This window comes from Erpetoichthys calabaricus, chromosome 12 (genome assembly GCF_900747795.2).
Source record: "Erpetoichthys calabaricus chromosome 12, fErpCal1.3, whole genome shotgun sequence".
NCBI classification, from domain to species: Eukaryota; Metazoa; Chordata; class Cladistia; order Polypteriformes; family Polypteridae; genus Erpetoichthys; species Erpetoichthys calabaricus.
Window position 1 is genome coordinate 83,101,697 of NC_041405.2, and position 15,632 is coordinate 83,117,328.

Genomic DNA, 15,632 nt, shown 5'->3' on the forward strand with positions numbered 1-15,632 from the left:
CCCTTTAAATAAAGTGTTATTGATATTTGTCACACTATATTAATGTTCTGTATGCATGGTTAAGTAATCTTTAAAAAAAAAAAAAAAAAAAAAAAACCACTTCAAATAATATTGGTGCACACTAACACAGTCAAGATAAAATCAATATTGAATTGGGACATCAGTGCCAATACCCAGCCCTACCCACACGTGTCTGCACCCATCCATCAAACACTATAAAAGAACAAAGAACATGAGACAACTAACAGAGATGAGGCCCAGAGACTGGCAGCGTGGAGTTCAGTGAATAATCTGACACTGAACACCTCCCAAAAAAAAAAAAAAAAAATTTACCATCAATTTTAGGAGAAAGGGCACAATCCCAGCCTCACTTTTTATCAATGAGGACTGTGTGGAAGAGACTGTATCTTGGTGTGGTATAACAGCTGCTCAGCAGCAGACAGAAAGGCTCTTCAGAGAATTAATGTATTGCCGGATAGCTGCCCACTGTCCTCACTAGAGGACATTTTTAGTTCTCATTGTCTATAAACAGAGCTACAACTATCTTTAAGAGACTCTTCAAATCCTGTACACTACGTATTTGACTTCCTGATTTCCAGCAGGCATTACACTTCGATTATGACACAAACCAATAGACTCAAAAAAACAGTTTCTTTCCAATGGCTACACAAACGTTAAATTCTAATATTCGGTATCATTCAACATTTTAAATTCTGTCAGGAAATGTAAATGTTATTACATTTTAAAGTATAAGTTTTTTATATTTTAATTATCACTATATCAGATTTTTTTCAATGTACTTATAATTGAAGTTGTGGTTGTATTTTGAACTTGCTTAGAGCAGGAGTAGCAACCAAAATTTCATTGTATGTCCCATGACAATAAAGACTTTGAATTAAATTGAATGCCATAGGAGGACTCCAAGTTGTACATTCTACTGCTCCACTTACATTCTTTGTACTTATCAAGAGGCCATGTGAACTCCTCTGTGCTGTGTGCTAACGTTGAACTATGACCTGATGCTGATAAGCCCAGCTGAAAAGAGGACACATGGTAGTGCGGCCTACTGCGCTGAAGGCACACTGCTGTAATCCCTTATCTTCAGTGGAGACTTGTGGCATCACTGCATTGTTCAGTGTACCAGCTTCCTCTTTAACTCCTGCTCCTGCACTACTTGCAGAAGCCTGTATGTGTGGAACAGTACAAAGTGTTACGTTAGTAAAAGGCTATAGTGCTGATACTCCTAGAAAACACTTAAATATAAAAAAAAAATAATGCAAACCATTTTGTATTGCTAGTAAGGTCAGTGAACACGTGTGTATCCTTTTCAAGGCAAAGAAAATATGTATTGAGTTCTGCTGCATCACCAATACTCCCAGGATGGTCATCCTATCATTTGCTTATTCTCCCACTCTGTGTGTGTGTTTTTTTTTATTTTTTTATCTTTAGCCTTCCCAAAGACATGCAAGTTTTATTCATTAGTAATTCTAAACTGGCCACTGTGGGCTCTGTTATCAATGGGCACCCTATCCATGGCAGGCTCATGGGTTGCCCACAGTGATTCAGGTTTGAGAACATTGTTATTCATTTTGTTACTTGCATAACAAGCTGCATTGCTTTACAATCCTATAAAGAGCACATAATGACATATCTTTTTTTCTGAAACGGCCTGTGAACAATTCTTTGTTTATGAAGAGCAGTAGTAGTAATGCTAGCATGGCTCAAACATTCAGTTGCAAAATGCACCATCTGCATTTAGTTTAAATATTTGGGCTCACTTTGATTTTCACATTACTACAACAACAAAGAATCAGATATGAAACATTCAAACATTTTCAGGCACTGTCATATAAACATGAAGTTACTCTGGTAACAGTGCAATTATAAACCACCAGCGCCAATGTTCAGATACTTAAATTCCATTTCCTCAATTAATAAATGATTACAGGGGGTTTACTTAACCAGAGATTTAAATTATTAGACATAAAATCATCTTCAAATCAAGCCATTAACTTTAACCTAAGTAAAATAACAATTGGTATAGCACAGAATTGAACTGCCATACTGAATTAAAAATTTAAAGAATAACCATATTAATAAATTGTGATTCATGTAGTCTTATATGTATCCCTGGCAATTCTCAACAAAACTAAAGTAACATTGCTAGGATGGCTGGTGGTTTACATTGTTCTCGGTGTCAGTGTGACCTGCAGTTCACGGGCATCCTGTCCAGGGCTTGGTTCCTACCAGGATAGTTCCCTGCAGCACTGTGGCATGCAAAGTTCAGTTCATTGCCTAATGAGTACAGAGTCTTTAGTTCTGGATCACAAGGGCAGCATTAACAGCACCCTTCATCGAACTGTGTATTCATCTGAACTTATTATAATAATTCAGCTCCTCAGCAGTCTTATTTTAAGCTTAGCCACTGTAATGTTTACTAGGCTAGTCCAGATTCCATACTAAGAAGATGGTTTGTGATGAAACTCTGATATCAATGTAGACTTTACAGCCTGCAATTGGGCACTTAAAGTGCACCTGTGATCTATACCATTCCCATTACCACTAAAAGGCTTCTGGTGGCACATTAGCAAGCAGCCTGCAAGAAACAGGGCTGAAGGCAAAACAGCCTCCAGTTAAAAAAAAAAAAAAAAAAAATTGAGGCTTGATTTTAAGCTGTACTACTATATGTGCCCCATCTATCTCATGAATGTCTCAACAGTTCAGTAAATCCTCACCCTACATTTAGAGGCAGTTGAAATAGCACAGATAGAGAAAAGGACATAAATCCTGACTGGAGGGAGAAATCATGAGACTCCTTGCCCATTACAACAAACATGAGAGGTCTGCAGCAAGACTACCCTTCTCTGTCCATAAATTCAAAAATTAAGTGCTGCTAGATAATACAAAAACAAACCCAGCTGCCGTTAATAAAGTTTTGAATGCTACATATACTTGGAAGTGACTTTTATACTGTAGCCTCTCAAGGGGGACATTAATTAGGCTGTTACTATAAACTGATTTATCATCAGTCACAGGAAGGTGGCCTTCCAGAAATGCAAATAACAATAAATGATAACCTTTTTGTGTGTGTATCATAGCTGTCCGTTTTATACTTCAATGGTTTATGACAATGAACCCTGAGAACTTCAGTCTTTTACAAATTATAAAATTAAGTCAAATAAGAAAGACCACCGTCCGTGATCACAGACTACAGTTTCTTTATTTAGGATACACAAACCTCAACATGGAGGGCAATGACAAAATCTACTTTTGATTTTATCCATCTACCAATGCATCTTCTGAAGTACCTGAATCATTTCTGTGCCAAAAGGACGGTATAGCCTTTCGAAGCAGGATCATGCTCAGGAGAGGAAGTAATTATGTATAGGGTGCCAGTTACACATGGTCAGTTTACAGAGCTAAGTAACCTGATCCATGTTTTGAGGTTTAGGGAGTAAAGAGAACAGACAAAGGTAAAATCCACAAACTGTAAATATACAGTGTCCACATCAGGATGCAAATGCAGCCATAGAGCAATGGTTAGGACGGCTGCCTTCCAGCTCCATAATGCTGCTGTCCTCCTGTTTTTGTTTTACTCATTGATCGGTTACTAACAATCTTTTAATGTAGTGTTGAAAGTCAAAAGGTGTCAGTAAACAGACGAATAAAGGGTAAAGAGAGGACACTACAAATCCTCAGGTTTAGCAGTTGGGGTACTGATATGTCTTCATATTTCTGTTCTGGATTCTTCCGCATCTAATTTATTCATCCATATTCCGTACAGGGTCACTGTAAACCAGAAGCAGTACAGATAGCTTCAAATTCAAGGCTAGAAGTAATCCTGGTGCCAACTATCACAGAACATCTTAACATGAGTCCAGTTTGGAGATGGCACTTCTACTGGTAGCTAGTTGCAGAGTCTCCAGAGTAAACACACAGAATCATTCAAACTTTAAATCCAGTCTGTGAAAGGCATTCATGTTGTTCCCTTTAGTAGCATGTGATCTATGAAAAAGCTGCCTTTTAGTAGCTTATGCCAAAGCTGTACATCTGTTCACAACATGGGTGATGGAAATCAGAAAAGGCCAAGTACATGTGTTGCTTTTTAAAAATATATTTCACATGGACTTTGTAAAAAGACTTTAGCCCAGGCGTGTTCATAATTTTAGTATGTTATATAGAAGTTCCAGTTTTGGTTTGGGTGAGGTTTCACAAGCTAATCAGTTGTTTCATAAAATTATAAATAAACATTATGGTACAAAATAATGCATGTCATTCTTTTCCTCACCAAAGACAGAAACAAATAACAGCCCAGAACTGGGACACTGCTGCAAAATGATCACAAATTAAGCATAGGAAATTCATTTGAGATTTACACAACCATACTCTGGACCAAGAGTGTGAGTAAGCTTCTCTTTATTGGCTTTTTATTATTAATTACAGCTATTTTCTCCTATTTCCAATCAGATGAAATAATTAAAAAGTTAAATATTTGCAGTCTTTATTTGGCAAGACATACACACTGTCTTTAATATCTATTGGTCTTCCTCAGGTATGGTTATCAGATTCTGTTAATGTTCTCTCTGAGAACCCTATCACTTATTGGTTTCATTTTAAGGAAAAATGTCCTTATTTACATTTCTTTTCTTTTAAAATGTTGCTTCCAGCATTCTTCACACAAGTTGTCTGTCCATTTTCCTGCTTGTGCTGTGTAGGTAAATGCTAGTGGATGGAGATTCAGTGTCTTAAAGAAATAAATCCAAGACCAATAATAGTTCCAGAGGAATTTGGTTTTACCAACTCCTCTGAATTATTCACTGCCAGTTTGAAACCTGCAAGTACTAATCATGCCACATGCCTGAAGACATGTGTCACATTATATAAAAACTGAAGACAAAGGATGAGCAAGACATTTAGGCCACTGTTGAGCATTCTTCACAGTCAAGAGTTAAAAATTTCAGAGGAAAGGGAAATGTGGGATTAGTTCTCTAAAAGCTTCAATGCTCTCAGTGATACAAAATGAATCAAAAGGAAGATAATCCTAGTGTTATACAGGTATATTTGACAAGCTACTGTTAACCAAAGTTAACATCTTAATGTACCTTTTCTTCTTAAATTAAAAAAAAATTATAAAAATCCCCAAAGAAAGGGAGTTATTCTGGAGTTCAGCATTTCTCTCAAAATGCTTTTAAGGCATTGATCAGCTTGCTTCCGCTACAAGCACCATGAATTAATTTGTATATTCTGCTGGCATTGTCTATACTTAACAACTTTACAGCGGTAGCCATTCATATTCTTCCCGTACAAACTTTCTACACATCCAGGTGATCACAGAAGTCCTGTAAAGATTTGTGCTTCTTCACAAACTTTTACTAATCACCTTTGCCTACTGCATTAACCTTCATATGTAGATTCAGGATGTCAGAACACTTTTTAAAAATTTTAAGACCCCCTTACCCTGCCACCCCAGCATCATTTATTATCCTCAAAGTGCACCTGTGACCTGCACCATTCCTTTTACCACAAAAAAAATAAAAATAAAAAAACAAACACATGGAGCACAGAAAGCCCTGATCCGACCAGGAACACACACCTGTCGGGTTTTGGCGAGTCTTCCTTTTAAAATCCTGATGGTTCCATTTAACTATAGGCCCAAGATTGTATGCCTTAATCTGGGTCAATTCTATAGTTAAAATTTAAATGATCCTTGAACTCCAAAAAATTGCTTTTTCATATTTTTAAAATTCTTCTTAGCAGAAATTTAATTATAAAAATATGAAAAGAATCCACTCTAAAAGTAAGCATTAAAAAAGAATCAATAGGATCTTGTGAATTTAGTAAAATAAAATCTAAATGGGTGTAGAATTAAAACTGAACAGCCTATCATCTTGTGAGGTTCATGAGTTTCAATATCCGTACCTCTGAAACTTTCTCACCCTTAAGGTGCAGACACTTTTTTGTTACCACTGACATTTCCAAATACTAGTATGATGCAAAGGGAAATGAACATTAAAAGTTTAAATTAAAAATAATAATAAAAATAGAAGATGGTTTAATTGAAGTCCAGGGCCGCTTGTGGATGTCAGCTAGTTGAAATCTTTGAAAGAAGAGAGTCAGGTCCCAGGCAGCAAAAGCCAGGTGCAGACATTGTTCCTATAAGCAGCCATTTGCACACTCCCTTGTCCTGGAGATTATCTCTGTGGGCCCAGCAGGGCAACTGCTGCACCAACCAGCAACAAAAAGCAACTGTAGATTGACACCTGCACACTTCCTGAAGAGACATCAGACTGCTGTACAATCAGTCGAGGTCGCTTGGTGATGGGAGACTGGAAATCAAAGTCACTTGTGCACACCTGTCTTTCACAGCCACTGCCACTCTCTCCTCCACTGCCGTCTTCGCCTGCAGAAAGAGTAACCACAACAAGTTTGAAAGGACATTTTCAAAGCAAATCTACCACCTTTTAAATAACAGTAAGCTAGGTAGTCAATATGAAGAAGATGTGAGTGAGGGTTGTACAAACTATGTGAGGAAAATTTATTTATATTATGGAAGCTTTTTTCCCCAAACTGGTGTGAACGTTGCACTTCCAAAGCAGAAAAATAAAAACACAGAAGCAAAAGCACAAGTTCCATTACTGCCCTGGACTTGATAAAGTAATGTCGGTTTAGCATATTATTCCACCAAACCAAATGGAAACCATGCAAGAAGGTAGCTTGGCCCTACAATATTCTACTCAAAATAAACCATTAAGTCCCACTGGTTTTGCAGGTTTTTTGAAAATGATACTGTTTCTGGACATACTGTAGCATCTATGCTTGTAAGGGACAGAGTAAGGGATAGTGCATATACTCACTCATATCAAAGAAGGTAACATCATTCCCGTTGTGGGCACTCTTCAACTTGTTTGTCATTATACGCAGAGTCATTATTTGTCGTCGAATTACTACATCTGGTTTGGTGATATCAACTCCACGTCTGGATTGGCAGCCTGGGTTGGCTAATCCATTTCCCATAACCTCTGACTCATACCTGGAAGTAAACGAGCACTGTCATCACTTACTGTACAAGTTCACTAATCATCTTAAAATGGCAGTTGACGATTAGAAACAGCTAACAGACCAAGCATATTACATCTACCTTCGAGTACACCTCCCCATACACACTTACACAAAATCATGACTGAATCTGTATTACTAGTAGAGAAAAAAAAAGTCACTTCTAGGATATTTTCTGTTTATCAGTCAGGATGTCACATTCAGGCTAAAGAATTTGTACTTTTTATCTAATACATTAGGTTAATCTTCGACTCTTGATTACAAAACACTGTTTTATACATTTGCCTATTAACTTGGAAGGCTTTGTACTCGGATTATATCCGTGGCTATCTTACCTGCTCTTTGCTGTCCATTCCAGCACTCATCTCCAGATGCTATCCGCTCTCCTGTACACACATTTTCTGGAAGGGCAGACCAAAACTTTTTGGCAAACATCAGTTTTTTCTTTACTTCTGTGACCTAGAACATCAAAATGTACAGTATAGTTAAAACAGAAAGAACCGCCAGGTAACTCGATACTAGTCAGATTGTGCCTTATGTTTATCCTAAAACATCTTTTGTTTTTTACATTAATATTATTTTCCATGTTTTGTACTCTATTTAGCAAGCTGAAAAGCACAATAAATATGCATTTTCCATAACCTTTAACAATTTAACATGAAGTTGGCAGACTGCAGTAGAGGTGCACACAACTTCGCTAATTTTACTTCACTTTAAGTAGACAAAATGCTGTAATATCTGTTAAATCATCTGACAATTACAAATGACATTTATAATGGACTAGTTAGCTAGTAGACCACAGATTTTGTGGTTTAAGAACTGTGTATCCAACATGGTCATAAGAAGTTCATGGGTTCCACAGTTAACTGTACTGGCTCTCTTTCTGTACAGACTTGATACCGAATCATGTCATCTGCAGAAATTTTTTGAGGACACTGCCGTAACTGGGTATATCAGTGGTGGGTAGAAGAATGAATGCAGGACACTAGTGAAAAACTTTGTTGAATGGTGCAAACAAAGTTTTCAGCTCAATATCATTAAGAGATAGGAGACAATTTTAGACCTCAGGAAGGTCAAGGCCACTCTACCCCTGATTCTCATTGATGGTGAAGCTGCAGAGGTGGTGAGGTCATACACAAACCTCTGAGTGCATCTGAAGACCAGGTGTGAGTAGAAAACCAACACAGAGCCCAGATACAAGAAGAGTCTGAGGGTGCCTCTATTTCCTGAGCAGGTTGAGGTTGTTTGGGGTATATGGGTCATTCTTACACGTTTTCTACCAGTTTGTAGTGGCCAGTGCATTTTTCTGTGCAGCAGTGTGCTGGAACATGGCATCAGTGATGGTGATGCTAGCAGACTAATTAACTGATTAAAAAGGCTAGTTTAATTTGCAAGTCAGGCTGGACTTGGTGGTTCAACAGAGGTGACTCCAAAAGCTGCTTACTAGTCAGGACAATGACTCTCAACCTCTGTAAGAGGTTTTGACTAAACAGTGGAACACATTTAGTAGACTTAGACAATGTCATTGCTCCATGGAGGTGTCACGTGAGGCCGCATCTACCCTTAGCCATCAGGCTCTATAATGAGTCACCACTTGGCCAAGAATGGTACTGCACTGGTCTAGCAGATGTCTTTGCAGACAATGATGCTATGTACAATATACTGTGCCAATGATTGACACCCCATATGGTGAAATTGTAACTCATAACTGTGTGCTATTCTAATCACTTTACACTTTAATTTGCTTACTAACTATTTTGTTATATGTGTATTTGTACCTTGTTTAACATACTTAGAGTACTGATATTCTTCCAATATGTATATTTGTAGCTTTTGTCTGATGTATCCGTGCAGTTTTCTTCTAGATTAATTAAGTTCTTGTCTAATAATACACCTCAGTTATACAAAGGAAATGTAATCACATCAACACTTGCTGAACCAGTCATTAAATGATTTAGAAACCCCTACCATGAAACAAACAACAAAAAAAAAGCAACCGCAAACTTTTTCTTACCAGTCTGTCAAGGCTAGTGCCTGCTGCTGTGGTGGGACGCTCATCTGGAGTGTAGGGACGGAATCGAGTGTTGAATCCATTATCTGGGACAGACCTGGCAGCGCGTGATGCTACCCCTAGTTTGGGCTGGCCACAACCCTGGAACACCTGCAAGATATAAATAAAGCTGATAAGAACACGTCCCAAGCAGACAGGTGCTGAAGAAAATAAATAAATAATGGCAAATAATCCAGAAGCTTCAATGACACGCAAAGGTGCTCACTGTCTGCCAAGTGGTGTAATTTAAACTTTGTTTTGATTACAGGTGAATATGCTTGTGTCATGCCTTCCTACAGATAAATACCAACAAGACAGTTACAGTCAAACAAGTACTTCAGTACATGATCAGTTCTCAGTTCTGTGTATGCACTCCAAAGATGGGGACACCTACCTTTTGTGAGACTTGCATACTGTTCTCTTGCATATTCATTATGGCATCAGAGATTTTGACATCGATGGGGTCCATCACCGATTCAATATTGAATGGTCCCTCTAGTCGCTCTGCTAGGTTTAACATTGCATCTGAGAAGCAAGAAAAAAGAGAGCTGAGTGAGAGGACTCATATGATAAGATTTGTTGCACAAGTGTGTAATAAAGTGATTGATGTGTTGCTCCCAACCTCATCTTGCAGACAAAAAATTGTCAGTATCCAACACTGCAAGTATCTGTCTTTCTCCAAAACTTCACTCTAAACAGTCATTAATGTGTTTTAAGCACTACACAAAAAATGTTTTGAATTCGGTGATAAACCGAAATCCTTTTCTGCTAGCTGAATACTAACTCCATGTATATGCATCTCCACACCATTTCTTGTTTGAAAAGGCCACAAGAGGGCATTGCAGCCCATTTAATCTGCAAATAGAACTACTGCGAAGGTTTAAAGACCACAACATCAATCTAGCAATCATGACCAAAAAAAAAAAAAAACTATAATTGCAAAGTGAGCAGAAGGGTTTCATTTTCACGACATCCTCATGTGCCATTTTTATGTACTACAAGACTCTTCGTTATCAGCAATATTATTACACCAGAGCAAAATAAGCAAAATAAATAGAAGACCAGACCTGAACTGCTTATTCTGGCCAATTTTCAATCTCATTATAAAGTACCTTGTTTTTTTAAAACAAAACTAACATTTGAAAGACAATGAAGCATTTGTTCAAATTATCTTGAAGGTTCATTTAGAGGTTTTTTAAAAAAAAAAAAAACACCTAAAAACTTTACCTAGCTTCTCTAAAGTGTGTATACTACCTATTAAAAGAGTATTTGAGAGAAACAATTGGTAGTCGGTGTCAACCTGAAAACTGTGACAAATGACACTAAACAAACAAACCGATTTAAAAAAAATAAAATAAATAGCATTCCATTTGTTACACTCTCATTGCTGTTATACTGCCTTGATCTCACTCCAGATCTATTCTGTGAAGCAAATGTCACATACACAGTGAAAGCCAGTATTACTACATTGCTTCAGATTACTTTTACTAGTATTCAGCTATTCAGATTTTATGCTGTATGCAAATATTTTATCTCTCAGATTTATGTCTGTATGCAAAGAGCAAGGGTGGGGCAAGGCTAAGTTTGAAACAAAATTTTTTTGGAAGGGTATCACAACTTTTTAACAGTCAGGGACAGAGCTAACGTGGAATGTGCACTTCAGCATACATCTTGACACATCATCAAGCTTGGAATGTAACACTGAATCCTTTCAGCCACTCAAGCATAAATGAAGAAGGTGAAAGAGGCTTCTTTTGCATAGGGACTGCTATTCTATGGCTACCAAGATTTTGGCATGCTGTCTCAGACTAACTTCATATTATTAATTAACAAAAAAATAAATAAATAAAACCTCAAAAATCATTAATAGAATGAAACCACAAACCACACTTTAATCAAACAAAATGTTCCTGAAAGCCAAAAATGGGGAGAAAAGATGGTTGGGCTGAGAAGAAACCGGTTAAGGAACTTCACATGATGAGAGCATATGATGTAATTCTCCTAAAAAGACTTACATAGGCACTGATAGTTAGATGGCATCCTTTCATTTACTATATGTACTGAGCTGATTACAATTTCAGATTGACTGTAATATAAACATAATTAAGCGTAATGTATGTTTGTCATGTCATAAACGTGTACAATGGAACCTTGCTTCACGACCATAATTCGTCGTGAACCAAAGCAATTTCCCCATAGGATTGTATGTAAATACAATTAATCCGTTCCAGACCATACGAACTGTATGTAAATATATATATATTTTTTAAATTTTTAAGCACAAATATAGTTAATCAAACCATAGAATGCACAGCGTAATAGTAAACTAAATGTAAAAACATTGAATAACACTGAGAAAACCTTGAACAACAGAGAAAACTAACACTGCAATAGTTCATGCTATAGCGCTACCAACCACTGCCTAAAAACACTTTTTTTTTTTTTAAATGAGTTTTAAGCACAGGGGAAAAAAAATGAACATTTGAAAAAATCTATAATTTAATAAACCACCAAGAAAAGTAACATTGCAACAGTGCACGCTACGAACCGATCGCTGTAAACAGAAGTGAAAACAAAATCAAGCCCAGTGCATTCTTTAACTGCCTTCCTACCTTATGCATCCAGCTCTCTCTCACGCTGCCCGTGTGTGTGCGTCCGTCTCTCTCTCGCGCTGCCCATGTGTATGCGTCCGTCTCTCTCTCGCGCTGCCCGTGTGTGCGCGTCCGTCTCTCTCTCGCGCTGCCCGTGTGTGTGCGTCCGTCTCTCTCTCGCGCTGCCCGTGTGTGTGCGTCTGCCTCTCTCTCGCGCTGCCCTTGTGTGTGTGTGTCGCGCGCTCTCTCGCTCTCCCTCTTGCTCGCTGCACAGGAAATGCACAGGGAGAGACTGAACATGTACAAACCGAAAGGAAAACTGGCTTGTTCGTATACCGATTGTGAGGTCATGAACCGAGGCAAAAGTTTGGCGAACTTTTTGGTCCTAAACCGATTTGTACGTATACTGAGACGTTCGTGAACCGAGGTTCCACTGTAGATGTCTTGAACGGTATTTTGCTTCCTATCTGTTAAAAATATTGTGAATTTTACACTTTTCTTGTGCATATGCATACAGCAATCGAATACTTTCCTCAAATTTAAAAACATCTGCCCAAACCAAGTCAAGTTACTTATTTTAAGATTGTAACTCACAATAAAGTGTACGTAACTCTCCTGGCACTAAAAGGAATATTTTCTTTTGCAGCAGTATCAAGATAGTAGAAATTTGTAGCACTAAATCCAACAACGTTCTTTGTAATTTCAAGATGGCATTCTACTAAAAAAATAAATTTGCATTTATATAATACAGCATGTGTCGTATAGATATACAGATGTAGGTATATAGATATGATAAAATTAATAAATATCACTTTTTCCAGTAGCAGGGAAGTACAAGGGAATCTGTGTACCCAACCATGCAATTAGAAGAATGAACTACAGTCAAAAAGCATCATTTAGGAGGCAGAATGGGAGTACTAATTGTTTATATAAATAAAAAAAACGGCAAGCAACCCAAAACCACAACTGCCTTTAAAACGAGTAGATGCTACTAATGAAGTGTTGCATGGGGTAGAATGAAATGATAAAAGTCTTGATATACTTAAAGGAAAAAGTGCTGCCTGTTTTTTCGTTAACCATTTTCTCAACACTTCTGTTCCAGTTCAGATTTTTGAGGAACCAGATCACATCTTGGTACTAAAAGAATGAAGAAACCCCAAGCAGTTCCAGTCCATTGCTGTGTACAAACATCTAAACTACATATGTGAACACAAGGAATACATATCCACACATCACATAAGTCAGCTCATTCTAAATTCAAAATAAGTCCCAAGTTCTGCAAGATGTCAATGGCCTATTTATGCAGTAATAGCTATCCATTTTCAAACAGTTCGACTTTCAACAGTGTCCCTACATTTTTTAAATATATAAATGAGGGTAGAAGTTTGTAAAAAGGCAGCATAAACTTTTGAAACCTTTTGAGCTAGCCTTTGTTAATCCTTCATCTATGTGCCAACAACTTCCCACAGGTGCTGGCATGGCTACTTGGGCAGCATCAGGTGTTTGCTAACTCTTAGTTAGGTACCTTCTCTTTGTGGTATCTCAATAACACAGGCAATCACTAAGTGAAAGTGAACAAAATTGCTGTAATTTTGTTCATAAGGCTTCATGTGCCAAGATTACATTTTAAATAAAACATGCTTTTTGTGTATTCTGTTAAATTGTTTTCTGTTTGTGATCAAACTACCTACAAAAATATTAGAAACCATGATGTATTGTGCTCATTCAGTGTATACTTTTTGTTTAAAGTTAATAAAATTTACATGTTTAAAGGTTTCCTTATTTGCAAGTTCAACTACTACAACTAGGAAGAATCCATTCAACAGTGTGGAAGATGGAGTCATTTTTCCCATATACCTCAACTTATTATTTCCAAATTTTATTTTCGTTAATGATCAGATCACTTCTATATCCATCCTACCCTGCTTGCAATAAGGCAAGCTATACTTTCATTCCTGAATATATGGAGCCTAGGGGGATAAGCAGCCTCTTCATGGTTCACCCTCATGCCAGTACAGTGGACTTGTTAGGGAGGGGGCTGGGAAGGGTTGCTTAGGCTGCCAAGCTTTTGTCTTGCAATGGCTCAGGAATGCAAGCTGGGTCTTCAGAATAAATGCAGGCCTCCAACAGAGATGGCTAGCAGGATTTTTTTTTTTTTTCTGAAGGGGTCGGGAGGCAAAGATGACTGAATGAGCAGAAGTTTAGTGGGGAGGAGGGGGGTGGCGGTTGTCTGTTCTTTAAGAGGAATTTAAATCCAGTGACCTATCCTTGCAGGCAGATTTTAATGCACCCCCTCCGTACCTCATGCCTGACAACATTCACCAAACTTCTAGCATGTCTTTAAAGGGCCCAACAGACAAACAATTGTCAATAGAAGCAAAGCACTTCACTACTGCAAAGCAAATCAGTCCACAAATACTAAACTGCACTAGAGAAAGAAGAAAAAAAAGAAACATAGGCAAGGATCTGCCAGAGGAATTAGAATCACCTAGACAGATTAATCCCTGGCGTCTGTGAGTAGAAGAGGTCCAGTGGACTGGCAGGCCAGTTCCATTCCATGGATAAACTTGACAAAGAAACATGACTGCAGTGTCTCCAAAATGGAAATGAGCTATTTGTAAAGCATCACCCCTTTTGAGGTGCCCTTCAGAACCTCCTGGTTTTCATGCTCCCCATGGAGCATTCAACTCAGCCTTGAGGGATTAATGGCGACAAGAGAGAACTTGGATAAGCCTTGAGCATAATATTCTTCAGGAAAGCCCCCCCTGAGTGCCTTGCTCATGGAATTTTACTTCTGAACTCTGAGATGAGGACTGGAGTACAAATATCAATGATGTTGATTCTTTTAATATCTGAGCAAATAACAGATTTCATTTGCTGCCCTGGGGGAAACTTTAAGAGGCTGTGTGACTATCAATAGAGGTTTAAACAAGTAAGATATCGCCAGTTGTCATTAAAATAAGCCAACACCAAGTTGGCTTGATGGTCTCTAAAAAAGAAACCCTTGTTAAATAACAACTTTGCCTTTAATATATATATATATATATATATATATATATATATATATATGAGAAAACAACACTCAGTGGATGACATCATGCTTTTCTCCTACTTCACAGAGTGTCACACATTACTGTGTGTGGAGATTGTAATCTCAGATGCTCAATCAAAGATACTTACCTTTAATTTACTGAGATAACAGGAAACACTTTGTCTTTCATTTTCTAATCTCATTACACTGGGCCAGAGCACCCGATGCTGGATCAACTGAAAAGTCTTGAATAGACAGAGTAGGGAAGCATATTTTGCTCAATATATAAATATCAAAGGATACAACTTACCCATAAAATTATTCCACTCCGTGTCTAGGTCTGCTTGGTTGGCGAGGCAGCCTTTCATCACATTCAGGCAGTAGTTGTGGCAGGGCTTAAGTGCCATCTGCCAGCTACAGTATGGGCAGTACATCATCTTCATAGCTGCTTGCACACAGCCAGGAGATGCATTTACCTGTGTGAGTAACAAACAGTACAGTAACAATGAGACAACTGCTTGGGGATATTCATGTAACCAATACAAAAACCCAGACCTCAGTCAATCAGTGGATCAGCTCTTTTATACTTATATTTTAAAGCTAGTGATAGCTAGGACAAGATAGAGGAGAAGGAGGAGACAAAAATTACTGTCAAACGTTAGCAAAGGAAGAGAAAGGAGGATCGAAGGTCTCAAATGTAACAAAGCAAAAACACCACTTTATCCAGATCACATAGCAGCCATATTATTGGGTATATCTTGCAATTCTTCTGACTGCTACATTTGTGAAGGAATCGATTTTACAGAAAATATTATTAAAAGCAGTACCAATAAATTATGTTTGAGTGCATGCAATTCAAATGCACTTGTAGAATGGGAAGTGGCAGCATGATACTGAAGTCAGA

At 37.8% G+C, this 15,632-nt stretch overlaps 1 protein-coding gene across 1 annotated transcript in view; it reads right to left on the minus strand.

Moving 5' to 3' along the window:
- Positions 1-4,399: 4,399 nt before the first annotated feature.
- Positions 4,400-15,632, minus strand: part of gpc4 (glypican 4) — a 70,512-nt gene continuing 59,279 nt past the window's right edge. The window contains exons 4-9 of the mRNA XM_028815764.2: positions 15,039-15,204; positions 9,501-9,631; positions 9,071-9,217; positions 7,392-7,515; positions 6,855-7,030; positions 4,400-6,400 (exon numbers count right to left, since the gene is read on the minus strand). Coding sequence (XP_028671597.2) covers positions 6,999-7,030; positions 7,392-7,515; positions 9,071-9,217; positions 9,501-9,631; positions 15,039-15,204 — 600 coding nt within the window. The 3' untranslated portion in view covers positions 4,400-6,400; positions 6,855-6,998. The remainder of the gene's footprint in view (positions 6,401-6,854; positions 7,031-7,391; positions 7,516-9,070; positions 9,218-9,500; positions 9,632-15,038; positions 15,205-15,632) is intronic.